The 27,514-nt window shown below is 44.8% G+C and overlaps 1 protein-coding gene across 1 annotated transcript; it reads right to left on the minus strand.

Annotated features, from left to right (window-relative positions):
• Positions 1 to 4,929: 4,929 nt before the first annotated feature.
• SSU72 (SSU72 homolog, RNA polymerase II CTD phosphatase) lies at positions 4,930 to 23,898 on the minus strand. The gene is made up of 5 exons (XM_048326436.1): positions 23,756 to 23,898; positions 17,729 to 17,872; positions 8,127 to 8,266; positions 6,387 to 6,505; positions 4,930 to 5,578 (listed from the first exon to the last, which is right to left on the minus strand). Exons 1-5 carry the CDS (start codon positions 23,833 to 23,835, stop codon positions 5,477 to 5,479), a joined length of 585 nt encoding a protein of 194 aa, XP_048182393.1. The 5' UTR covers positions 23,836 to 23,898; the 3' UTR covers positions 4,930 to 5,476.
• Positions 23,899 to 27,514: the final 3,616 nt, after the last annotated feature.

The following is a 27,514-nucleotide window of genomic DNA, read 5'->3' on the forward strand; positions in this document are numbered from 1 at the left end:
CCCGCGCCCCCCGCCCGCGGGAGGCACCCAAAGGGCACCCAAGGGAGGCAGAGGATGCCCGGCTCTCCTTGGAGCGGGGAGCAAATCCCAGCTCTGCTGCAAATCCTCCCCGCACTTGGTCCCCCGGGAAAGGCTGGGGTGGTGCAGAGAGACCCCGTCACTTCTGTGGCACAGAGAACTTTGTCCCATCCACCAAACCCTAAGGCCAAGGAAAGGGTCGTGCTTCAGGATCTCCACGGCTTTGTCTCACTGTGGTATTGGTCAGTCCAACTCAGGCCACGTTTACGAGCTGCTGGGAAAATGAAAACAAGTGACCAGCCGATAAGTTTCTGCTTGTTTGGTTGTTGTTCCTTTTACAGCAAACGAGGCGAGGTGGAGGAAGCGATTCCAGCCACCACGTGGGAAATGCGTGGCAGCTGAGCTCGATGTCCTGCAGTGCCTTCCCCTCCCGGTCCTCAGCCTTGCTCAGGGTGAGTTTCTCCTCGCTAGAACCCAGGTGTTCGTTTTCTCGGGCTTCTCAGGGTCGCCAAAGCAGAGTTTGCTGGTGCTGGGTTTTGCATTTTTGAGTATTTGTTTTCCTTCTGCTCCTCAGGCCACAATCAGCCTTCTTATGTAATGACTTGTGTTATATAAACTCCATTCTTCAAGGAGCAGTCATTAACCTACTACTGGGTATTGAAAATACCAAAATACTGTCACACAATTAAAATCACTAAATGGTGTCCTCAAATTAGAGCACAGATTGCTTCGCAGATTTTTTTTTTTTTTTTTAATTTTTTAAAATTGAACCACACACATGAAACGTTTGACAAGCCAGGCTCTTCATGCAAAAGAGCAGCAGGGCTGGGAAGGCACCTCTTGCTGCACCCTGCACAACCCTCTGCCCTGAGCTACTTCCACTTCTGACTGAGCTCAGAAGAGGATTCTGCCATGGAAGTGCAGAGCTCAGAGAGGCTGCAGCTGGTTACTCTGCTGGTTGTGGAAAACAAAAGCGTTTCTAAAGTCACAGATGAATAAAACCACGGGAGGGGACAGTTTGAAGACAAATCTCGGAGGATTTTGTGGAACTGAAGTTTCCCCAGTCAGTGTTTCTGCACTCCCAGCCCTCCCACAAACCAGGCTGGGTCAGGTCTCAGCTGGGCTGGAGGCACTGAGGAGAGATTTTGGCATTGGCTCGAGTAAAGCCATTTCCCTTTCTGTGCTTTTGGAGCACAGGTCCTGCCTGGCTGCTGGGAATCCCAAACATCCCTGTTGTGGTCAGTCCTGGCTGCTGCGGTCCCAAACATCCCTGTTGTGGTCAGTCCTGGCTGCTGGGAATCCCAAACATCCCTGTTGTGGTCAGTCCTGGCTGCTGGGAATCCCAAACATCCCTGTTGTGGTCAGTCCTGGCTGCTGGGGTCCCAAACATCCCTGTTCTGGTCAGTCCTGGCTGCTGGGGGTCCCAAACATCCCTGTTGTGGTCAGTCCTGGCTGCTGGGAATCCCAAACATCCCTGTTCTGGTCAGTCCTGGCTGCTGGGGTCCCAAACACCCCTGTTGTGGTCAGTCCTGGCTTCTGGGGTCCCAGACATCCCTGCTCTGACCCCTCTGGGTGTGAGCCCCACAGTCCTGGTTGCTCCCAGTGCCCTTCACCTCCCACCTTCAGCAGAGCTGCCTGACAGGTGACAAACTTCAGCCTGGTCCTGGGCAAAGCGCTGCTGTCACACCTGCGCTGAGCCAGGTGACACCCCCACCTGAGCAAGGACTCTCTAAGGTGTGAGTGTCTCTCTAAGCTTCCAGCTGGCACCACAACGGGTTTGTTAAACTCAGTCCTAATTATTACTGCTAGGATTAGCTGTTGCCTTTGGAAAACCAGCACCCACCCTGCCTGTGGCTCCTGCTCAGCTCCAAGCCTCAGGTTGTGCTGTCAGCACCATCCCCACCTGGACAAGTGCACAGGCCACCTCAAGGGATCTCAGTGGCATTTGGTCAGTCCCTAATCAGTATTTTTCCCCCCCCCCGTGAACATTCAGCCCCAGGTAGGAGTTTATCACAAACCACACCCGCAGGAACTGACTCCCTCTGCTTTTCTCTTGAAGGGAGCACGACCTCAGCTCAGTTCTGTGGTGCTCACACAAGGCAGGGTTTACAGGAGAGTCTAACACCAACCAGAGCAAGCATTTCTTTTCCTTTTGAATTGTTTCCATACCCTCTCTGGACTCCACTCATCAGCTTTTATTCCCATTTTTCCCCCCAGTTCTGTGCCAGAACGAGTGTTTGTCTTTATTAATACCTTCTCCTAAGATCCAGCACATCTGAGAAATGAAGTTGAAGCTGGATACTCAGTAACAGTTCCTCGGGCTGCTGCACTGGAGAAGTTTATTTGGGATCATCGACCTTTGCACAGATCCAGCAACACCAAAACCTTGGGAAGAAGCTCTTTGCCGCCACGGGCAGCCTGATTGCATGATCTGCACTCCTCAACAGGCAGGGAACTTCGGGAATAAGACACCAGCAGTGCAGAGGGAGAAAACCACCAGAATCCCCAGTTTTATTTACATAAAACCATTTGAAAGACGGGCTGATGTCGCTGACAGGGAGAAGGATGTTCTGAATGTTCTGAAGGTCTCAAGAACCACAATAAAAACCGCAAAACCAAGGGTGACTCGTGTGAAAGAGACTTCAAACTAGGAGTGAGCAGGGCTCTGCTGCTGTGCGCCTCATGGATGGGATCTGCAGAGGGATGGAAACCCCAAGAAGTCCCTGGCAAAGATCTGCCCACACAGGAGCAGCAGCTTCACAGAGAGCAAAACTTTACACTTCAATAGATGTCATTCTTTAATCCATCCAGCCTTTCATAGAAAGTCAAAAAAGCCAGAGAAGTGCTGACAAAACACAACCACTGTGCTTGGAAAGGAGGGGATGGGAGGAATCTGCATTTTAAAGCCACCTCTGCCCGCCCTGTGGAAGCTGGGGGAATATCCCAGATCGCTGGAAACTCTCCCTGCCAGCAGAAATTCTCATTCCTCTCAGTCTGTGCTCACAGGGTGTGAGCTCTTCCTGCTTCTCTCCACTAAAGAGGGAGAAGGCAACAAGGGACCTTGAAATCTTTCAGCACTGATTCTCCATCAGTCTCCAGCACACAAACATTTATATCCCCCCCGCTCTTAAAGGAAAACCACATTTTGTCCCATTTCCTTCAAATTAAATGTTTCTCTTGAAATTTCTTTTGACACAGAAAATAACTTTGGCCTTGTGTTTAGCCAGTTTTACACCCACACAGAGATATTTTTGAATGTATAAATGTGTGTATCTCAAAGGCAAGAACCCCATAAAATCCCTGTGTAAACTGAGCTTCACTGGCGATTTCAGTGCTAATGAAGCACGTGGAGAAAAAGTATTTCTATAAATCATAAACTTTTCAGTAACCTGCACGTTAAATGAGAAGTGACATGTCAAGGGTTCTAACTAATCCACAGAAAGGACGGCTGTAAATCCCCATGAACGCACAAACCACAGGTTAAAACGCCCTGTGTGGGGTTTTTCTGCCTTTCTATGAAATAACAGCCAAGAACTGTGGATAAGATGAATTATGTTGAAAGTAGAAAACATTTCCAAACAAGTTTCACCTTGCCACAGAGCAACTTCAGTGCTGGGGAAGGAAAACTCTGCTCCAAACACTCAGCACACTGTGCTTGCTTGGAATGTCTTCTTAAAGGGATCAACTGAAGCAGTTCCTACAGAACCATCTCCTTCCTTTGGCTGGAAATATCCCCATGGAAACAGAGATGGTACCAGACAGACAAATGAGGAGGAGCAGAAATCCTTCAAATACAGAGTCTCCAGGAATAAAACGGGACAGGCAACTGGAAAAGAAACACTCAGCAAACCTCATCACAACTGCTGCTCCAACTCCCCATCCCCTGCTTGTTCTGATCTCGTCATTCTCCACAGAATTTCTGCTTTAAGTGTTTTTAACAGACAGAAAAACCCCAGCACAGGTAATTCTGGGTTATTAAAGATTCCCAGGACCCAAGTTAGGATGCACTGACCCATTTGGACACTGTCCAGGACAGGGAGGGAGCTGGCAGAGGGCTGAGTTTTACCACAAAGCCGTGGCAAGCCCAGCCAGCCCCAGCTCCCAGGAGTGGAGAGGTGTAAGGTTTCTTTGAGGGCCTGACTCAGAGCTCAGCATTTGCAGCTGCCAAGAAGCATTTTCCAGTATGGACTTGCAGTTTGCAGCTGTGGAACCTGAAATGATGGTCTTTAATATACATTTTGTGTTCCCTCAAAGAGGTTAAGCAGCATCACCACAGGACTCACTGCAACACTGCCAATGTTGGCCTGAACTGAAAGTCCTGGCACCAAATTCCTGCATGTGCAAAACAACTGAAGTTAAGGAAAATGAGGTGATTCCTGTCAGCTGTCAGAGGCCAGTGACAGAATGAGAGAAGCCAGGAGCACAAACACTTCCAACACGATGTTTACAAAGTTGTCCTCATGTAGCCCGGGTTTTAAAGAGCCTTCTTTGCTCCACATCATCCACAGGTGCCTTTAAAAAAACAACTTTTAAGATTTTCTCTTGCCTGAAAGCAACAGCGCTTTACCAGTCACACTGTGAAAAGTGGAATAATTTGGTTTGTTTTAACTTTTATCAGTCTGAGCAGACAGAACTCTGAGGTTTTGCTCTATTTGTATGCACACCCCCATTCTCTGTTTACTTTTGCTGTCAGGGAGGAAAATGCTTCCATTCAAAACAACTTTGGTTAAAAAACCCCAACTTTAAATTATTTCTGTTGACTGTGGAGTTTGCCCCATCTTCCCTATATCCAGTGGGCCTTGACTGCTCCAGTTAAAGCCTCACTGTCTTTCACCTCACACAAAAATTCCACGTTTTACCTCAAAAAGAACAGCTACACTTCCTCAGCTTCTATTTTGAAAACAGACAAACTTACAGGTTTTTTATTTTTATTGGATGCTTCCAACTTTATAGCTAATAATATACAGATACTCGGTTTTTTCATTGTTCCATTCACATCCTCACAGAGTTCAGCCATTCTGTCACATTAAAATTAAAAAAAAAAAAAAAACCAACAAAACCCCCAAAAAAAGCACAACTGAAATAAAATAAATCCATAAGCTGGAAAAATACATTATAAACTTATATTCAAGAAACATTCTCTTTATAATTAAAAACCTACTTATAATAATTAAAGTAGGATTTAAAGAAAAACTTGATTTTCATTTTTAAATAGGTGGCCTTTGTGTATACTTTTAATCATTTTTTATATGTACAAGCCCAAGCAGTATCTCTGCCTACCTGTGACAGAATACCTGAAAAAAAAAAAAAAAAAAGGACACTGAAAAGGAGTTTTTAAACAAACAAACAAACAAACAAACAAAAGATCAATATTCATTTTCCAGGAAAATACAGTATAATCAGAACTTTAAACACATGCTTCCCTCATCTGTATTAAGGCCTAAGAGACAGATGTGCTTTAATAAAAGCAGACAGTATGAAGAAAAGTCCTTCCACTTTTCTCTTCAAATTCCTGTAACAGCTCATCTATTTCATTTTCCATATCTTCTGTGTGCTGTATCTAGAAGAGAAAAAAGACTGAGCAACCAGGCTCCAAGGACATGGTGTTTAGAACACTGTAATAATCCCAGTTTTTTGGTTTACTGGGAAATCTCACTCGGCAGCCTGTACCCAACGGTGCTTTTGTTGAGATTCCCAGCATTCCCAAAGGCACAGATATTCTGCTTTATGTTTATCTGCAGATCCCAGCCCACCCAAGTGGCACTTCAGGAGGACTTTGTTGAGTAGGCACCATCCCTCCTCCCCAGATAACAAACGCAGGCTCCAGAATAGCTCCAGGCACACGGAACAGATGGCTCAAATTTCAACTCCTTGAACCCTCTTTAGGTTTCTTGGAGCTGGAAAGGATTTAAGACCAGAATAGATCACACAGGCTGGAGTCAAAACCAGCCTGGGATGGTGAACTCCTCAGCCTTGGAGTGTAAAAGGACACAGGTTCCTCCTCTGCTCTCATCACACTGAGTGCAGCTCATTTTAGCTGTAGTTTTTAGTTTAGTGTGGTACAATAAAATGCAGGATATTTTTAAGGATATTGGGATTCAGAATGCAACTCTCACTTTTAAATCCCACCTAATTACAACTGGTTTGAAAGGAGTTCACTCTGGAAACCACGAGCTCAGTTAAACTCACCCACTTGCCCAACAGCTCCGAAAATAAGCAGGAGAATGTGGGAATTTGCATCTTGACATGGATTTTACCAGAACAACTGTAATATGCAGGAGCTTTGTGGAGCAGCAAACAAAGCCCAGCCCCTGAGCAGCCAGCTGGGTCCAAGGCACCCCCAGGATTCCTGATTCCTCTTTACTTACACACTGGCAGAGCTCACAGATGAGGAAAGCACCCAGCGTTGCCTCCTCGTGGTTATCCTGAATGTCCACGTTGATCACATGGACTGGCTGACACGTCTCCTGCTCTCTGGAATTTAAATCTATTTAAAACAAAACACAACAGCAAAACTTTGGGTGGAATGGTATCATATTGTACACAGAGTAGTAATACGATTTTTAAAAATACATAGGGGTTGTCACATTCATCTTTTCTAAAGTGTTTTTTAGAATTTGTTTAATATTGTCTTAAACCATAATCCCTTTTATTTCAAAAAAACAAGAGGTGGATTTTGGAAACAAAATGAAAGGGTCATGGCAGTTTACTTGTCCTGCTCAAGAGAAGTTACTGCTCCTCTTACTCTGACAATTTTAAAGATCAAGAGCCTCAAAAGTCAAGAAGGATTTTGGGCTTCCTCACCTGGAGGGTTTTAATTGCTCATTTTATTTTTAAAAGCACTGTACATTCAACACTCTGAATGTTCCACTGCAGGATGAACTCCTGCAAGCTAAGCACTGATAGTCACATTAGCAAATTCTACTTTAATTGAATGTTTTTCACTTACTAACAAGGGTGGAGGGGGAAAAAAACAAAACATTTTTCCTACAAGTGCACCCATGTGTTAGTGTGGTGCCTCTCTAACATATTCTTCCTTCTTCATCCAGTTTCTAAGCCAAAAGTTGATCTCTCCTACCTCCACTCTGCACCTTCATTTTGGCAAACCTGTTTAAAAATATCATTTTTCACATCCAGAGCCATTTGGGCCAGCTGTGAAGGGCATTGTGAAGGTAGAGAGCTGGAAAATCAGCAAGGGCTGCTCTTCACCTCCCTCCCTCCCATCTAAAAACCAGAGTGAGAGCTGCTTTCCACTTGCTGAAGATCCCCTCAAGGACCAGAGCAGTTGCTCTCAGAACTCACCAACACATTTCAAACCCTTCAGCTGAACATTCAGAACCCTGGCAAAGCCCAGAAGTATCCTGCTGTTGTGACATGACCACTGAAGAGGCCAAGGGACAACCTTTAAGTTCTGTGGATGATACCAATTCACGTGGCTGGTGCTTCAGCGTGGAGGAAACTCCTTAAACCTCACACAAACCCGTACCCAGCAATTCCAGAGACACAAGGCTCTGAGCTCAGGAATTAATGGAGTTCCTGCTGAAACCCCAGGGCTCTGAGGGAGTTCACATGCATCCCCTGTGCTGTGTTCGTGTGGATCCCCAGCTGAGATCCTTCTGGCACAACTCTGACTCATTTAAGGGCAGAGCTGGAGCACATTTGCAGGGTTAAGTGAAGTTTCTCCACCCGTACAGGAGGTATTTAAGGGGGATAAACTGCTTGGGAGGTCACAGGAAGCCTTCTGCAGGGAAGGGAGGGGAGCTGCACAAGGAAGACAGCTCAGACTTGTTTTTCCATCAGCTCATCCCAATTTAAGTTTTTGAGATCCGTGAGCATTTCCAAACCAAACACGGAGTTTCTATAAATTTCCTTATCCAGCCCTTGCTGTGCACACACACTCTGTGTGGCTGCCAGCACCTTTAGGGGACAAGTGCTCAGCCATCACTTCTCTGGTGCATAAATCTGCATCAATAACTGCAAGCTCTTGTCCTCACTGGTGTTCAGTAGTTGGAGGAGACAGAGATGTTTCCAGATTTGTGAAGGACTTCAGGGAGGAGTGAAAAAAAACCACTCAAAGTTAACTTGGTTTATCAGTTCAAGCTCCTTACCTTCTACTACTTGATCATAGACTCTTTCTTCACATGTTAGGATCAAATCAAAAACATCTTTGCAGTTCTGGAATCTTTCTGGTCGTGGCTTGATTCTCTTATTTCTGTCCAACATGTGTAAAATTCCATTCTGTGTGTATCTGAAGACGCTTGAGTTAAGTATCTTTACTTGAAGGAAAGTCATGGTTTTGAGCAAATGACCAGCACAAGTTAAATAATAACTGCACCTTTAAAATAAAATATTCTTTCTGTTTGCAAATCTAAAGATCAGTGACCACTAAAGAGATTCCTAAGGTGACAGTGTGATCCCCATCATGCAGCTGCTGTTCAGAGACCTGTCACTGGCACCACAGCTTTAAAAGGCCCTCAGAAGGACAACTTTTCTTGGGCAACTATTTTTATATCCATAAACGCTCAGAACCCCCAGCCTGTGCTGTTTCTGTGAGCAGGATGTCCTACATTCCCTTCAGCCACTGGCCCTCACTCCAGGGGCCTCGCTCTTCAAAGGCAATCCTGTGGTGTTTCAGGTGCCACCTGCACAAAGTCCTCCCTGGAACGTGGGTTTATGCAACTGAACCTCCAAAGGAAGTCAAAGAAACCTCAGAAGCACATCCCATAAAAATATCCTGAGATGCATAAATGGGAATGAAGAAAAACACTGACTTTATGCCTGTCAGAGCCTCATCACTGTGTGAAAGGAATCTGTGATGCTGCTTGGGAGCTAAATTTATGCTGGTGCTGTAACCTTGAGGCTCTGATTTTACATCCTGGAGCCCCTTTGCAGGCAGGATTCTCTAATCCCACTGTTTCCCCACCCTCCTGGGACGTGCAGTTTCATCAGGAGCACTCCAGGCTTGACTGTCACATCGATCTGCAGGTTTGAGTAAAACCAAACTCCCTCTGAAGGCAAAGTTTTAGGGGTGAATTAGGAATACCAGGAAAGGTTTGGACTGAGAAAGCCTGGGAGTGGATGCATCTCCTCCCGACTTTAACACAGCTGTATTTTAAGCCATTTTACAATATAATAACAGGGATAACAGCCTGTAATTTCTTGAGATAACAGAATTCTGAGAATAAAACAATTTCCATTATTTGTAGCAGTCTGTAAGAGGTCATCTGGGCTTATTTCCTTGCTGAAAAGCTGACAGACATGTATTTCTTTTCAGGAAACACTACTATTTTTGTAATAAAAGACCTACAACTTCCTGCCTACCTTCTTGCAGGAGCTCCAATTCTACTGCCCAGATGTGCACCTGTGTGCTCAAGGTACTCCTGTTCAAGCAAACAGCCTCCAAAGCTTTTAAATCCCTCCAGTGTTTAAGTTACATTAAAAATTAAACCCAGCTTTCTACCTACAGGAGTCTACTTCACATTGAAAATAGATTCAGTTCTTCTGTGTGTCTGCACCACTGCACTTCAACTTGTTGTAATTTCAATTGTGCACCACGAACTGAGTGATAGGCTGTTTAGCACAGTTAAATGTTGTCAATTAGCCAAATGACTTCTGCTGCATTTCTTTTCTCCACGTCACTCCCAAGCCTTTTTTACCACTCTTCTTTCCCAGAAGGTTTCTGCTTGTATTATTAAAGAATTGTCCTTTACAGCCCAAAGCTCTCACCAGCAGCTCTTGCACATCAGCACCCACTGGTTCACCCCAGCACCCCTGTGAACTCTCTTGGGGTTAGTCACACTTGGAAAAAAAACCCCACTTGGATGCAGCCACCTCAGACCTCTGGTTATCTGCAGAGCAGGAAAATGACTGCATTTTCAAAATATCATTTCCAAAATATCTGCCATTTCCAATATATGCCAACATCTGCCTGCGTTGCTTTGCTCAGTTGGAAAGGGAGCCCTTCCTGGGCTCTGTACTCCTCATTTCTACATCCTGCAGTTCAAGAGGGGGGAAAAAGAATCCACAACATCCCACACACTTTTTTGGGTTCTCTTTTTTCCCTTTCTAGGATAAAATGTTGCTGGCATCTGTCCCCTCGCTTTCCTGACTGAGCCTGGAGACAGAATTACGCAGATTCCCAAACCCACACAAGATTTCTGCTTCACAGCCCAGCTCTCTGCTGCCAGCTTACAGCTATTTTTTTTTTTTTCCAAGGGTCCATCTGCCTATAAAAGGAGACTGAGAGAAGCAGTTCAGATTCATGGCGCTTTCCGATTTGGTTGCCTGGAATCTTTTTCACCTGGAAAAAGCCAGCACCACCTCATCCTTTGAGCAGGCAGGGGATGAGCTCTGCAAAACTGCTTCCAGTGCATAATAAACCCAGCTTCTTGCTCCTTGGGAGCTCAGGTGAATGCAGATACTGCAACTTACTAATGGTTTCCACCACGCTGGCAGGTGTTGAATCACTTAAGTCAGGCTCTGATTTCCTTCCGACACATTTCAACTCCATGCTCCCTGTCCTGTGCATCCCTGCTCTCTTTTCAGGACAAAATTTCCCCTGGTTTTCTGTGCTGTCACACCTTTGTAGCCGTTCCATGCTCAGGAGGACACCAGAACAAGCCTACATTTCTCTTCACCTACTGCAAACTCTTGGCAGAGGAAATCCATCTCATTTTTAAACTGAGTCCAATTCAGATTTCACCTTTATTGGAGTAACTGTGCTAAACAGATCCACAGAGTGATGGAATTTAGGCATGACGACTCAGCAGTGCAAAGGCTCGATATAAAAAGGAGATGTTGCAGCACAAAAGTCGAATTTTTCCAACAGGCACAGCATTGTTGCTCATTCTCATGGAGAATTTCTATTACTGACTCTGCATTCTCTCCTTTTACCTAAGAATATCCCATACTAGTGTGAAGATTTATTTAAACAACAAAAAGGATGTGTTTAGCTAAACCCCTAAAGCTTTCACTGCTTTTGCTACCCAAATTTAAAACTCCTGTCACAGACACCAGAAATGCCTTTTACCATCCAGTTGATTGCTCTGTGCTCCAGACATCTGGGTAACCATCCCTCCAAACATCCCTCACCCCTCCAAACTTTATCATTATTTGTCACTGACAGGACCCAAAAAACCCAAAAGCCCTGAGCACCAACCTAGAAATGGCCAAGACAGTTAAGTCTCTGTGCTGTATAATAAAATAATGATCTTACTGATCCAAGCATTCAATAAGTTTCATTTTAACTCCCATGTGAAGCTGAAGCTCACAAGTGATTTGAGCTGCAAGTGTTGGGGTATAGAAATTAATTATATACACAACTAAAATTCCCATGCCTATCCCCCTGCCCAAAGTGTCCAAAGCCAGGCTGGGTGGAGCTCTGAGCAACCTGGTCTATGCAAGGTGTTCCTGCCCATGGAGAAGGGTGGAATGAGATGAGATTTAAGGCCCCTTCCAACCCAGGCCATTCTATGAAAATATACAGGCCAATTTATTAAACATAACTGGGCAAATGATATTTGCTAAAATGTACACATCATTTTTAGGGGGGCAAAAAAAATCTTTTAAAGTAATGGCTGGCACCCAAAGCTTCTACATCTTCAAATCAATCTGCTGATTATTCCCTTTGGTGCAGCTGACACCATCCTCAAACACTGCATTTCTTCTTTGGGAAAACCAGGAGCGGAGCAGAGTGCTTCTCACCCAAGCATGAATGGCATTTGCAGGTCTCTTTTCCATATCACCTTAATTCATTTGTTAGTATCTGCATTATAAGCAGAACACATTGTGTTAAAGCCTGCCTGGCAGTTGGGCTAGGAGCTGGACATCTCCTTAAATGAAGTGTGTGTGTGGGGGGTGAGGCTGCCCAACCTTCTTCCACCTTCCCAATCAGCTCCTTTTTTGAGGGAATGAAAGACTGGAAATGGGCACAGGCAGCACAAATTCTACTTTCCAAGCACTGTGGTTATGGCTGCAATAACTGCCTTCACTCCACAGCCAGAGAACACAATGCCTTTCCTCTGGAATTGAAGCTGTGCAGTTTAGTACAAACCAGAGACTGCTCACAAGTCTTTTGTTGTTCTCTAACTTAATAAAATCTTAACACTGAAGCGTTCTGTTGGATTCAAATGGAAACAGAGCAGGGTAAGATGGGGTATTAGGAAAAAATTCTCCCTCTGAGGGTGGGGAGGCCCTGGCACAGGTTGCCCAGAGAAGCTGTGGCTGCCCTGGAAGTGCTCCAGGCCAGGTTGGACGGGGCTTGGAGCACCCCAGGACAGTGGAAGGTGTCCCTACCATGGCAGGGGGTGGCACAGGATGAGCTCTAAGGTCCCTTCCAACCCAAACCATTCTATGATTCTAAAATATGCCATCCAAATTATCACGAAGATGCTAAGCTGGGCTCCGTGACATTTCTGCAACATTCGTGCCTGTGCATGAATGACCTGCAAAGAAACTGAACTTGTTTTTCCTAGTGAAGGGCAAGCACCCAGCATTTGTAAGCCAGGAGCTGCACAGATAAATCCAACTGAAATAACAGAAATAACCAAATAGAAATAACCACATGCCAGCCCTGCTCACTTCCTGAAGCCTGGCTGAGCCCCAGAGCTGAGGGGTCTGTACCCACATATCAGTGAAGGCAAGCCAACACCTTGAGCTCAAGTGCCAGACAAGAATTTGCTAGTGCTGAGCAGCTGAAATTGTATTTGGGGTGAAAATGGACAGATTGAAGCCGTCAGAGGGGAAAAGAAAGGGAGTAATGGCAAAGTCCAGTGCCAAAGAGGCAGAGAAGGGATGTCACAGATGTACTGAAGGGACTACCAGAACGACAAGGGTACCAAGGACAAGATGACTTGAGGATGTGGCATGTCTGACTGTGCCATCAAACAGCTGTCTCTGCACTTCATCCAAGCGTGAACTTCAAGAGGAGTTTGGTTTGGATTGCTGGAATCTACAGGGTTTGATCACCTGGCAGTAAGGGACACAGAGATGTCACTTCTGCAGTCATTCCAAGGACCAGCAGGCGAGCGAGAGGGCTCGGGAGGGTCACAAGTGACTTTGGGATGATTTCTTTGGGATGCAGGTTTGGGAAGCAGTGCCAGATTCCAAAGATGAGCAGCAAATGTAGGACTGGGAGGGGGGGAAGTGCTGTGAGAGAGGTCTGTGGGAAAGGATGAATCACCCCTTTCCCAGGGAAACAGGGGCTGCAACAGCCATTTCCAAATTGGCTTCCGCTGCTGCCACCGCTCTGTGCTGTGAAACTCAGAATTTCCAGTTATAGCCAGAGAAGGTACCTCAAACAGAGCAAACCACAAGCACTGCAAACCCTAAATCAATTAGAACATTTCATTTAGCACATTTAGGAAACCTGAGAACACAATCACAGAGCCAGCAGGGCCACTTTGCACCAGGAGCCTGCAGAGAAAGCACCATGCTGGATGAGGTCTGCAGGAAACATTCCCGGCTTGCAGTTAATACCAGCTTAAGGAATTACAGTTGCTACCATGAAAATGGGAATTGGTTTGGAATAAAGAAAAAAAAGCATAAGCATCCCTAATGTTGGCACAGAAGTTTTGTGTTAATAGGAGGCAACTTCAAGGCAAGAAGCATCGACTGTCACTTCGCTCCCCTGCTTCAAACTGGGGTGAAACTGCCAAAGAATGGAATCACTCCAGCTCTGAATGGATTTTATACAAGTCATCAGCCTCAGACTGGATCCTTCAGTCAGAATTCCTCAGAGCATCTGTTTAGGACTCACCTTGGGTAAGGGAAATAAACCTTTCAGACTACCCAGAAGAGACAGGATGGCAGAGGATGTTTTATGTTGTTGAAAAGCATTTGCTATTAGATTGGGGTCTGTAGTTTCTACCACGTCCCAAGGCTCAAACACACGGGAAATAATATTTAAATAATATATATCTAGCTTATATATTTTTAACAATTTGATGTATTTCCTTTTTAATGTGAATGAAGCCAAGATTAAAGGCAGTGTGATCAGAAGGCAGATGAAGAAGTACTGAAAAATTGCTGCCTTTGAAAGGCCTGAGATTTTGTGAAGCGTTTTGGTCTTGCAATCCTTCATGGAGAAAAAAGGATTGGAATTCAGCCTGTGGCTGGAAGTGTGTTGATTTGCAGAAATGTGCCTCTTAGAAGTCTTCAAATCCAGTTTAAACACTTCTTTCCATCCTCATCCCTTCTCTCTATTTCTAGGAGCACTGAAGTGCTTTGAAAGACATGGTAAGAAAGAAAATGAGACTTGTACTGCACTGCTTTTGGAAGAAGATTTGCCACTGACACACAGGCCATGACTTCAACTATTTTTAGCTCTTGCAAGGTTAGGCTTCAAAAAAAAAGGAGAAGAAAATACCCAAACCCAACAAAAAAAAATAAAATCCCTCAACATATCTAAACAAAACATTCCAAAGTGGCTTCCAGAGACACAGCTCTCCTGCTGAACACTCGGAGTGACAGCTCAGGACAGAAGCTGACAAGTGCTTATCAGTTCAAAATCCATTAAGAAAACCCAGATGAAAATGTTAAGATAAATACATGCATGAAGAGCTTACCTGAAGTAGAATTTAAGTCAGTTACTCCTCAAGACTGAGCTACATGGAAATATCAACATGGGCATCCAACTTCAATATGGAGTTCACAGAGTTAAAACTAGATCCCATCACCAAGATTATCACTACCTTTTTTTTTGACAGAAAAGAATCAAGTGTCTTCAAGGGAGATGCACCAAGTTCTTCTTCATTTCTGGAATTTTCCTTCTAACTGAAGCAGCTTTAGGAAGTTCTTGAGGACACGTTTTCCACCCTCCCCATAATTTTATAACCTGATGTAGCTAAGGAGCTAAAATTGCAATCTTATCTAAAGTTAGGGAGGTCAAATTAAAAGAGGAAGTAAAAAATGTCAGGAACAGAGCAGGAGCCCAAGCTTGCAGGGTGGGTGCAGGCTGCCTAGAAATCCTGATTAAAAATACCCCCCATCTGTGAAAATCGTTAGATATCTTTAATGTGAGGGTCACAGACACATCAGCGTTGAGGAAAGGAAAGAAACAATCAGCCATGGAGTTACTCACACTGATAAAGAACCCAGGAGCAATTCCTGCACAATTTTGGTTAAATTTCCATTTGAACAGCTCCTATCCCTGGGCATAACAGCAACTGCTGATGAAGATTTAAACTGGGCTTAAATTCAAATTGTTTAGCAAGTTTCACCCTTGACTAGCTTTTGCCTTCACTTGAAGGCAAGGCTCACCAGCAGTTTTGCTCTGTTTTTGTTTCACCTCTGAAGTCACCACCATAGAATTAGAATTAAGTCCTCAAACCCCTTCACAGAGTTGTAAGGGGCAAGTGATCATAAGGACAAGTAATGCTAATGCTGGAAAGGTGGGTTACACATGCAAATACAAGGTGGTGCATGTATTGGTACTACAGACCATGGCTGTGTCCTCCTCAAACGAGTCCTCCTCAAACAATTCTCTACTGTTGTCCCAGAAATAATAAGAGGAATGTTTTAAAAAGCAACCAAAAGCCACGTTCAGAACAGTGTTAAATGGTTTTGGGGCAGTCCTCGATTGGGGCTCAGGGAATTTAAATGCTACATTCTAAAAATGCAATGGGAGATGCTGATACTTATTTTAACTCTAAGTTTTAACTGCCACATCTTAAAAGGCTTTGAAGTACTTCCATTTTAGATCTACTGTAACCACCTACTCAACTGAATCTGTATTCCTGGCTCCATTAATCCCCTATTCCTGTGCTTCTGAAATTCAACATATGCCTTCAAGGTATGAGAGGCTGCACTCTGTATTTCACTAATTAACTGCAATGAAGGTGCTTTTAGTCTCTGCAGAGTGGGTTTTTAATAGTTGTCCCCCCTCTTCACAAGTGAACAGGAGAGGTTCAGTGCATCTCTTCTCTCTAACACACTTTGAACCTTGCTCTGAGTGAGGTCCAATAGTGCAGCAGCTCATTTCTGTTTGAGGCCACTGCTTTCTGAACCTGGGGGTCATTTATTTGGGCAGAGGATGTTCCCTCACAGCCACAATGTCACTGAGTATCTGGTGTCCACAGCGCCTGGAAGGAGAGCACTCAAACTTCAGGTGTCTCCTCACTGGAATATGGGAACAAGCAGCGTGTTGTCAGCAAGACTCAAAATTTCAGACCACATGGAAAGGCTACAGATGATGAAAGCAAGGCTGGGAAACAGAATAAGCAGCTGAATCATATGGAACCACCCCTCCTTCTGTTCCCCCATCCCAACCACACTCCAAGCCCATGAGGAGAGCAGCCCCTCCCACCCCACAGGTAATTCCCATCCCCTCTCTGAGGTTATGCTCACCCAACAAAACTGAGAGCCCCTGGGACCCTGGGTCACAAAAAAACTATTCCACAACTCGCTGATGAGAGCAGGTCTGCTTTTGGTTAAAGTCTTTACCCTCAAAACCCACTTCTGGAAATGGAGTTGCTTTCTGCGCTGACAGTCTTCAGTCTGCAAACCTTAAATTATCTGAGAATCAAAAAAGCAAAGTCAGAGTCATTTGCTGTTGCCCTATTTCCCTTGCAGTGGCTGTTGTTTAAACCTCCTGTATCTTGAGAAAAGGTTTAACTGTAACACTGCAAATTTATTTGGGGAACACAGCAAAGCATGGAGCAGAACCACAACGGTGACTCCAAAACATGCTGAGTGGGGGGGAACAAGTTCGCTTTCTGTTGGTTTTTGTCACTAAGTACTGCCATACTCAGCACAGCAGCAATGAAGAATTCAAAAAGGAAATCTCAAGTCGTTCGTGCTTGTTAAAATTAATTCTCAGCTCAAGGAATTTTCTTTTAAGCAGTTCTTTTAATCAGGATATGGATATGGCATACCTCATTAAGATGAGTTTGCAAGATTTTCCTTTTCTCTATAGGCAGAGGGATAAAAAAAAAATCAAATAAACCAGCACATCTCATGTGATCCTTTTAAGACTACATCCTACATTTTGAACTTTTTTTAAAAAAGGATACTTGTTGAAAAAACATCTAGAATGAGTTCCCCAATTCTTGTTTGTGGGTTTTCTTAAAAAAAAAAAATCAACTTTAAATATAGGAATTTTAAAATAATGCAATTTGGACATTTTCAGTAGTGTGCCTAGCCCTGATCACCTTTGCTCTCCAGGATTAAATGTTACTGGGCTCTCCTCTGTCCATTGTTTATAACAAACTACAGGGTTATTTTTTCTCGGTGCACAGAGCAAATCACGTATCACAAATCCTCAGTGAGAAGGGTGAGCTCTTTAATGAAAGGTATCCTCTCTCCCAGAGAAAGTATTCTGTAAGCCTTACCTGGCAGTTTGTCTGAGCTAAATACAACATTAATGTCGAGGTGGTCGCTCTTCCCAAATCCATAACCAGGACAGTCTTAGCACTGAGAAGGATCCACAGTGCAGGGGAGGCAATGGACAATCTGTGAGGGTATTGATGTGTTCATTCAAGAGCTAAACATGGTAACACACTACAAAAGAGCATTTGGAATGTGTGCATTGGAACTGGGTAACAATTTACAAGGGAGCATTAGAGGCCCATTGTTAAAAAACCTCCTATAAACTTAAAATCATTTTAAAGTTCGCCAGCCAAGCAACTCTAGATTCTTAATGCCAAATAATGAATTACACCTTTCAAGGATGAACCACACTGGATTTTTTAAAGAGGCCATGCCACAGGGATACAGTTCTTTGTCTTTCCTAAGCAGATCATTGTACATCTGATCATATGTTGTTTTGAAGTCATAAACATTTGGCTTGTCCGGGGCTGGTCCTGGCAGTTTCACGTGAGTCCCTGTGCCAAAGGATCGGACGCTGAATCCTCGTTTGCTGAAAGACACAAGGGAAGGGAGGAAAGAAAGCCATGAGGTTGGATAGACTTTAAAAATTAAAGTGCTGAAGAACACAGAGTGAATTTTAAAAACACCTCTTAGCCAGCAACCAAATCACAGCCAAACAGTTGAGCAACCAAATTGCCAAGAGTACCCAACGCGTGTTTTCCTTGCAGTTACAATCCAAACTCACACACCATTCCTAAAGAAACACCTCTATTTGATAGGAATTTGCTTACAATTATGGTACACAGCTGTTTGGAAATGTCTTCTGTGCTTTCCTTTTGTGCTTTCCAACATCCTGGATTTGCAACAAGCGTGTGTTGTGTACTCACTCATGGACAACACAGTGGAGGCAGAGATGTTTTTCTCTTAATACAAATAAATAACTGTACTGACTGGTCAATATTTAAGTGTCCTGCTAAGATTGTTGGCTCAACTGCATTATTCTTCTCACTTTGTTGCCCAAACAGCCTAATTTAATAAGCCCAGGATAAACATTTGTGTGCCTGGCACTGAAAACCATACAGTGCAATTACCTTTACACAAGTGGGGCAGATGTTCTGCTGGCTGCTCTCTAAAACTCTTGGCTAAACCAGGGGTTACTTCATTCCATTCTTATGAACAACTACTTGGTTAATAGTTATAATTGAAAAAAAAAAAAGGAGGCAGGACCCTGCTTGTCTTTAGGAGTGATGCCAAAATGTTCTTGCTGATGAACTGAAATATTTGTACTTGAACCTCAATACATCCTTCAGTAATATTACAAAACACGGCAATATACTGAATAATGGGACAAAAAAAGAGATTTTCTAGTGATCTAATGGACAAAGTTACATGGTAAAATACTGTTGCTATCATCCAGAAGGCTGAAACATTTGGGTCTGTAATGACAATCTAACTTGAAACAGCGAGACCACAACTTCATCCATTTTTTTTTTTAAGGACTCACACTTTCAGCATCAATGGTTTTAGCAAAGACTGAATGGAGTGAACAACCCAATGCCTGTGTCCCCACATCCCCAGTAATAACCCCGAATTTGTAGTGCTTTCCTCTGAGGAGAGTGAGCAGATTTGGGACCCAGTGCAAGAGTCAGCCTCTGACTCCCTGGTCTGCACATACAAGACAAGAAAATTCAGCAGAAGACACGGACTCAATGTGTCTGTTTGCCTTCAAAGGGTATCTTCAAAGTGATCCCAAATGCTTCTGGGCAGAGACTGTGATCACCTTCTGCCCCAAACTCAAACACTGCTCTGAAACTATCAACACCTATTTCCTTCAGTTCCTCCTACTGGAACACAGCCCCCCCCTTCTCTTTTCTTGCTTCCCCACACTTTTTCCTCCAGCAACTATTTATAGGTTCCTATTTCTGTAAACAGACAAGATACATGATGGTTTCTTGCTTCTTTCTGCAGGACTAAAGACTGAAAACGGATACAAGCGGAAAAAAGTGCAAATCTTTGCCCCTCCCAGTCCTCCATCACATGTAACTGGTGCAGTTATGAGTCACTGTTCATTTATTTTCCCTGCAATACTTGCAGACCCAAGTCTTGATTCTGCTGCTTCTACTGGACTTGAAGAAAGGCATAATATGTACAGAAGAAATTGCAGTGCTAAAAAATTCATGTTTCAATTTGATCTTTTCTTCTATGGTTTCCTCCTAACTTTTTTTTTTCCCATTAATGTTATTCTTTGAAACAGGTCTGCTTGGATCACATACATTAAAACCTCCACACCTCCAATTGCTGTAGATGTCCCTGAAGTTTGCATGATCTCGTATAAAGCCAATCTGAAATCTCTGACATTCAACACATCAAAAATTTGTGCCTCCAAGGCCCACAACCCATTCAAAATTACTTCCTTGAATAGCTGGAATATGAGTTCCTCACATGGAATTTTGTGCTTTGTACCTTGGTGAGTGGTAGTGTCAGTTTTTACACTACTTATGCTTCAGGTACAATGAAATACTACCGCTATGAAATATCCTAAAAACATTTCAACACCGTTCTTGCAACAACTGGGGCATAGGAGAGGGAAAAATGCTTGCACAGAGCCATTATTCAGGAGCCTTTTATTAAACAGCTGGACACATCTGGAATCATCAGGTGTCTGTGGTAATGTGGCACATTTTTCCCAATGAACAATTCCTACAAGAAAATGAATATACAGTATTTGGTTTTGGCCCAGTAAACCTACCCAGAAGATGGAAAACAATGAGCTTTGTCATAAAGAGTAAAGTAAGACAGACTAACAGACTATCCTAGCACTGATTTCTGAAAATGTGGAGCTTAAACTTTAACAGTAATGATCGTATTTCAGGAAGTTGTTTAATACTATTCATGCTGCTGTAGATAAACTGCCAGCATATTAAGGACAAAGTGAGTCACTGCACAGATCTCATTTTCAGCAGGTGTGCTCACCTCAGTCCAAAGCTCATTACAGTGAGCTCACAAGCACCACTCAAGTGCCCCTGAGCATTTCCCTCCAAAGGATCTCAGAGCTCACTGCAAACACCAATTCTGAAGGCAGAGACCACCCTGGGACTGAACTGACCCACCAGACTGGGACCACTCCGTTTCAGGCACTGGCAGGAGAAATAATATTAATTTGTGCAGCTTGAGACATGAACTTTTGTCCACACCTTTCTTTTATTTCACTGTTATTCAAGCATCTCAGATGTTCTTATTAAATTGTTTTTCAGCTTACTGGACGTTCATAACAGCACAGCCTCTCTTTACAATGGCTGTAAGAAATTTTACTAAATAATAAAACAAATGCAGTAAATCCTGCAGTGCCACTGCAGCTCAGAGTGGTGAAGATTTTCAGGGGACCAATCACTAATTTTACCACATCCCTTTCCACAAGAGGTAGCAGTAAAATAACCAGCAAGCCTTGTAGGCTACTTAGAGAATATCTTATGCCACCCAATCAATATTAAAAAAACCAAACCACTCCCCAAAACAAGCCCACACTGTTGAACAGCAGGACAAAAGCACTGTTAACTCATTTTGAATACTAACAACTTGCTGTAATTTGCATTATCACTATTAAAACTGTCAAATGAAAGTGTGCTTTAATATAAAAATGTGAAAACATCTCCTTCTTGGGGGTTTATTAATTTAGGATTTCTTAAGTTAGGTAATACAAATGTCAATACCTCACTGCATTTTGGTGCTGACAGATGATGTCAGGAGAGAAGCTGTGACTAACAACTTATGGAAACAGCATGGGTGCAAGTTAAGTCCTCTAACACTTGTCAGTGCTGAACTAAAAGTCTTAACATCAATATGAAATTTAAGTTTTTGCTATAGGGGTTGCAACATTTGAATTCCTCTGCTGCCACTAAGATCTCATGTTCATACTCCTAATTTCCTAAAAGTTAGCTTTCTAAAACAAGGACTAGGTGGCTGAAGTGTGTACCAGCATTTTATGAGCTCTCATTACCAGCAGTGACACAGAGTACTTGAACTCAGTAACTTCCTTCCAAAGCCATCAGGGTATTACCAAGCAAACAGAAATGTGGAAACTGCTGCATAAAAAAAGTCTGGCTGTGAGAGATTTACCCTTCTGCCTTCCTCTTCTGTTTGAGGGAGAACCATGGCCTAAGTGTGCATGCTCTGTGGCAAAACGTAAAATGAAAGATAAAATCACCTACAGAATGTGCTGGTTTTGGCTGGGGTAGAGTTAATTTTTGTCACAGCAGCTGGCGTGAGGCTACGTTGTGGGTTTGTGTTGGTAACACGGGGATGTTTTTGTTATTGCTGTGCAGGGCTTACACAGCACCCAGGCCTGTTCTGCTTCTCACCTCACCCCACCCCAGCAGAGCCTGCACTCACATCTGTGAAAGCAAACACTGCAGGATGAGTAAGATCTGACCTAGGGAAGGGTTACACACATCCAGTCTGACGGCTTTTAAAGAGGGGTTGTGTCTTTCTGCACTGCTCTTCCTGTCCCCCTTTGCTTCCATGGCTCAACACACCCCTGTGGTGATGGCTCTAGATAGAATAACTATCAACAAACTTCAGACAGACCTTCAGTCTGACTTCTGCTGGAAAATTAGAACAAAGTGTTTAAAACTTGGTTAATTACAAAATACACAAGCAACACACTGAGTGCTGGACCCCAGACTTTGCCTTCCAACAGCACACAGAATTTGTGTCCTTTAAAGTCTCGTCATCCACTTACAAAATACCTTAAAGTTTTGTAATTCTTCCGTTTCTTCCTAACTCTTCTTCCTCTTTTAATCATGTGTTCTTTCCAGCTGCAGTGCAACACAGAGCAAGACACTGCCCTGAACGGGTGAGACAGGCTGGCTTTGAGCCAACACACATTTTCCAGACGTTTACTGGCATATGGGCAGTTATTTCTTTAGAGCAGCATCAGCAATTTATCTGTTTTGCCATTTATGCTACGGCTACTGTAACTACAAAAGATGTTAATAAAATTAAACGTTTTCTAAATACGGTTTTGTTACTTTTAAGTTAAAATCTTAAGGGAGAAGGGACTTTAAAAAACCACCCCTGCCACATTTGGTGAACATCAGTCACACCGGAAGTGATTTATTTCTCCAAAAACGCTGGGGAAGGAAAAGACCAGACATTACAAGTAAATTTAACTTTGTCCTTAAAACTCAGGTTTCAATTAAAACTCAGCTCCAGCATTATTAGAGGAAAAACAATGTCATGTTTTCATCAGGTAACATCCGATGCCAAGTGTGAGCGTGAAGTGCATGAAATGCTGTCACAGTAAGATGGCTGCCAGACCAAATGTTTCTATTATTTATTCCTCCCAAAGCTTTTATTTTTATTTACAGGTAGCACACAGCTTACACAGAGTTGTTTTGCTTACTATGCCATCAGTATGTATTTCTAATGTGAGTGTTTCTTTGCATAACTTTAATAAAATAAACCCGACCACCCTAATCACGTTCCTGCAGTGCAAAGGGAAAATTCAGGGAGATGATTTCAGGCAGATCAGGTCTCTCCTGCCTGTCAGTCTGTCCCAGTCTCCCATCTCACCTTTTCAGCCAAGCTGAGAGCTAAACAGATTAACACTCATAATCTCAAAGACATTTAGCATTCTGAACTGAATGTTCTGGTTCTCCTGGGAGAGGAAAGGGCTCCCTTTTCAGGGCACGGAGTGGCTTAACCTTCACAGAATGTTAAGGGGCTGGGAGGGACCTTAAAACCCAACCTAGGGGCAGGGACACCTTCCACTACCCCAGGTTGCTCCAAGCCCCGTCCGACCCGGCCTTGGACACTTCCAGGGATGGGGTAGCCACAATCTCCCTGTGCTAGCGTCTCACCACCCTTTTTACAACACTAAAAAAATTTCTTCCTAACACCTCACCTAAATTTCCCCTCTTTCACTCTGTGCCCATTACCCCTTGTCCTATCCCTCCAGCTCCTGACGAAGACTCCCTCTCCGGCTTCCCTGTGGGCCCCTTTCAGATGCATTCAAGAAAAGAAAAAAAAAAGGGGGGGGGGGGGGGGAAGGAAAAAAGGGAACGTTTGAGTTTCCACACGCCGAGACACGGACCCTGCTCTGCCCAAGTCCCCAGGCCGCGTTTTCAGCCCTGGGGCCGCAGGTCCGTCAGGGAGGGCCGGGACCCCCGACCGCGGCCTGAAGCGGGGCGCGGAGGAGGTGAGCTGAAAACGGGGCGAAAAGGGGGTACCAGGGAGGTGAAAAGGGGGTACAAACGCGGTGAAAGCAGGATGAAAAGCAGCTACAAGCAGGGTGAAGGCGGGGTGGAAGCTGGGTGCTGCCCTGCAACCGCGGGCCTGCCGGGCCGGGCGCGGGCCCCGAAGCACGGCCCCATCCGCACCTCCCTGACAGCGGAGCGCCGCCAGCACGGTGGGGGAACCGGGCAGCAGCGGTTACCTGAGGATGTTGTGCGCCTCCATGCTGCGGTTCTGGTTGCTGGAGCACACCACGGCCACGCGGAGCGGCGCGGACGGCATGGCGGGCACGGCTGCGGCTGCCCGCGCCTCCCGGCCGCCGCTCGCACAAAATGGCGGCGCAGCGCGGCGGGCGGGGACGGGACGTGTCAGCAGGGCCCCGCCGCGGCCAACCGCGGCACGGCGCGGGGGAGGCGGAGCGGCCGCGGCCGCCGTGAGGGGAGTGCCGGGAGAAGGGAGCGGAGGGTGCTGGGCGAGGGGCGTGTGAGTCGCCGGCGAGCCCTGGGAAGCGTTAGGCGGAGCCTGGAGGGAGAGGGTTGTGCCGCCTCACCCCGAGTGTTGGGGCACAAATATTATGAAAAAATAGATATTAAGGTGTTGGTGCTGAGAGGAGGGTAGTGAAAGGTGTGGAGGGGAAGCTTTATGATGAATGTGAGGGCGTGTTCAGCCTGGAGGAGGCTGAGCGGAGTCCTCATTGCAATGTACATCTTCGTGAGGGGAAGAGGAGGGGCAGGCGCTGATCTCTGTGGTGACCAGGGACGGGACCCAGGGAACGGCTGGGGCTGTGTCAGGGGAGGTTTAGGTTGGATATCAGGGAAAGGTTCTTCCTCCAGCGGGGGCTGGGACACTGAACCCAGGGAATGGGCACGGCCCCGGGGCTGCCGGAGCTGCAGGAGCTGTCAGGGATGCCCAGGGTGGGATCGCTGCGGTGTCTGTGCAGGGCCAGGGCTTGAACTGGATGATCCTTGTGGGTCCCTTCCAGCTCAGGATATTCCATCATTCTAAAGCTTCTCGTTCCAGGGCAGGGAGCGGAGCTGGGGAAGGGTCTGGAGCCCCAGGAGTGGCTGAGGGAGCTGGGAAAGGGGCTCAGCCTGGGGGAAAAAAGGGATCAGAGGGGACCTTGTGGCTCTGCACAACTCCCTGACAGGAGAGGGCAGCCAGGGGGGATCGGGATTTCTCCCAGAGAACAAGGGAAAGGACGAGAGGATACGACCTCAGTTGCACCAGGGGAGGTTCGGGTTGAAGATTAGGAAGATTTCTTCACATAAAGGGCGGTGAGGTCTCAAGCGCTCCCAACGCAAAACGCGAATCCCTGAATCTTGCGGGCTCCTCGGGCTGTGGAATTTAAAAGCACCGCTTGTCAGAAAAGCAGGTTTTTAGGACAATTTTCCCTCCCTTTGGCACTAGATGGCAGCCGAATGCTGCAGCGGGGCTGGGACACGCGAGGATCCCGAGGGGAAGCGCTTGGATGCAGGATTGAGTCATCCCCAGGAAGAGAATTGGGCTCGACACCTGGATAAGCCCAGCGCCCTGTCTGTGCCCAGGGGGATCCGCAGCGAACAAAACGCGGACAGATGGCTGCTGTTAGGATTAATCACGGGATTCTGCATTTCAGGAGTAAACGCTCACGCTTTTACTGAAAACTGCACAAATGAGAATGGCCAAAACTAGGAGTTGGTTATGTACCCACCAAGTGGTGAAATGCGCTGGTTTCAGAACTGTTTTCTCGCATTATCGAAATTATCACGGTGTTCCTTGCTCAAACCAGCTCAGTCCCGTTTTTCTCTGAGGTTTTAATCATCTTTTCCCTTTTCCATCTCATAATGCTTTTCCACTTTGGTTTACTTGCCCATTTCAATGGCAGGAGGAGGTAGCAGAGCAAGAGGATTACAGGACATCAAAGGAACAAATCTATTCCCCAGCAAAGCTGAACCTCACTAGCAAGGCAGGACTCTCTCCTCAGTGCTTCCTAAAAATATTTTCTGCCCTCCCATTGATAGTTTTTTCCACTCTGTGAATTTTTTCCCCATTATCACCATAGCACTTCCAGCAGAGCCTTTTCCTGATATTCAGCACTTGCTCCCACAACCTGCCATCCTCCTCTTCTCCCTCCACGTAAAACCTCTGCCTTTCTCTTGTATTTTCCGTAAAAAGAAAAGCTCTTCTCACTATCCCCTCAACTTGCACTAAGAAATCTTTCCTCTTTCCTCAAGCAGCCCCTTTGTCACCCAGCATTTCCCACCTAAACGTGTCCCCTCAGCGCTCCCTCGCCCCTTCCCACAAAAACCTTTCCTTGGGTCTCCTCTGAGCCGTTCCTAACCCTGCCCATCATCTTCTTAATTCTTATTCTTGCAAAGGCTCCCTGCAGATCACCTGGTTAGGGAATTACCAGAAGTGCAGTGACCAGACCTGTGATGAAACACCACCAGTCTCAGGGTGGTTTCACTCAGGCTTAAAACTGCCAACCCCCCCCATCCAAGCATCACTGCTGTAATTCCAAAGCTTTTACCAGGAATGTGACACTGTTACTTGCCACTTTTTCCTCCTTCCAGCCCACCTTTCTTTTGGAATGTGCTGGTGAAATACAGCAGCATTTTGCAGCCTCATAAAACTGAACTTCAGGTCTCCATGGAAGCAAAATACCAGCTTTTGCCTGCACCTCCAAATAAAGCCAGGCAGCCTTTCCATTTATGTCCCACAAAAAAATATCATAATGCAATTAAGAGAGATTCTTTGCCTGAGGCACAGACTGTTTCCTCCAGAAGATTCAAAGCTGGGGTCAAGTTGAGCTTTGAGCTGCTCACATTTTAGCAGTTGTTTTCCTCACATTCAGCACAGGGCAAGGAAAAAGCAGCTTGTTCATTTTAACTCCTGGATGTGGCCTGATATTTATAATGGAAATAACTGGATAAATGCAGGATAATAAAACACCTAAGAAGGCACCACATGGATTTTTAATAGCAGGTACTTGTGTAGTAACATGGAGAATGTGTAGTTGCCTTTGGAGCTATTTCCACTTTTTCCCAAAGCAGCTTCTTGGCAGTTACAAATCAACATTCTGCCATTTCTTTATTGCTGCCTGGACAGGCCAGGATGGATTATCACTCCACAAGCTACTCTGCATGTTTTGGGAATTGCTGCAAAGACTGGAGAAAGCTTGAACTGTGCAGTCTCACTAAGGCTTGTGGGAGCTGAATTAGTACCACAAAATTACATGTGCACATGTAATTTTCCCTTTTATTATCAGAAGAAATGTCTACATTCACGGTGGAGGAAATTTCTATAGTTGTGATAGAAGGAAAAATCCCAGTCATCAATGGGTCAGCAGATGTTTTGCTTCATGTCACACAAAATCAAACAGGGAATGCTCTGATTTTCTTTCCCACACACCAAGATGTGTTCAATTAAAGCTTAATCCGCTGAAAATGAATGAGAAACTGAGATATTGTTTCCCACATCCCATTTATAATGCATAGAAAGGGAAAGAAATGAAAATAATCCTTTAGAAAATTACAGATTTTCTTCTATCAGGATTTATAGTCTGGTTTTACCCTCTGCCCAGGATGCTGTTGCAATGCAATCCCCAGAGACTGATGAATAAAAATGTGAAATGACTACAAAAACATCTCTTTAGCATCTCCTAGGTGCTGTTTTAGCAGGTCACTGTATCCATTATTACCTGCAGAGGTGTCTTACTGAAGACAGTCACACTCAAAACTGTAAATTAAATTTCCATTTCCTCAGACTTACATCAGTGTTACCACCTGAACTACCCAGTTACCTCTAGTCTAAACCTCTAGTAAATAAAATCGAGTATTCAAAGAATAAATCTCTCATTTTCCCATTAATGCTGTCATAATTTTAAAGTAGACAAGAGAATGTGGTTATGACCAGTTTGGGCAGACTCACTTTGAGTCAAGCAAGATCTTGAACCTTTAAATACATAGGAAGTTTTCATTTC

Source organism: Corvus hawaiiensis, chromosome 22 (assembly GCF_020740725.1).
Source record: "Corvus hawaiiensis isolate bCorHaw1 chromosome 22, bCorHaw1.pri.cur, whole genome shotgun sequence".
Taxonomy (NCBI): Eukaryota; Metazoa; Chordata; class Aves; order Passeriformes; family Corvidae; genus Corvus; species Corvus hawaiiensis.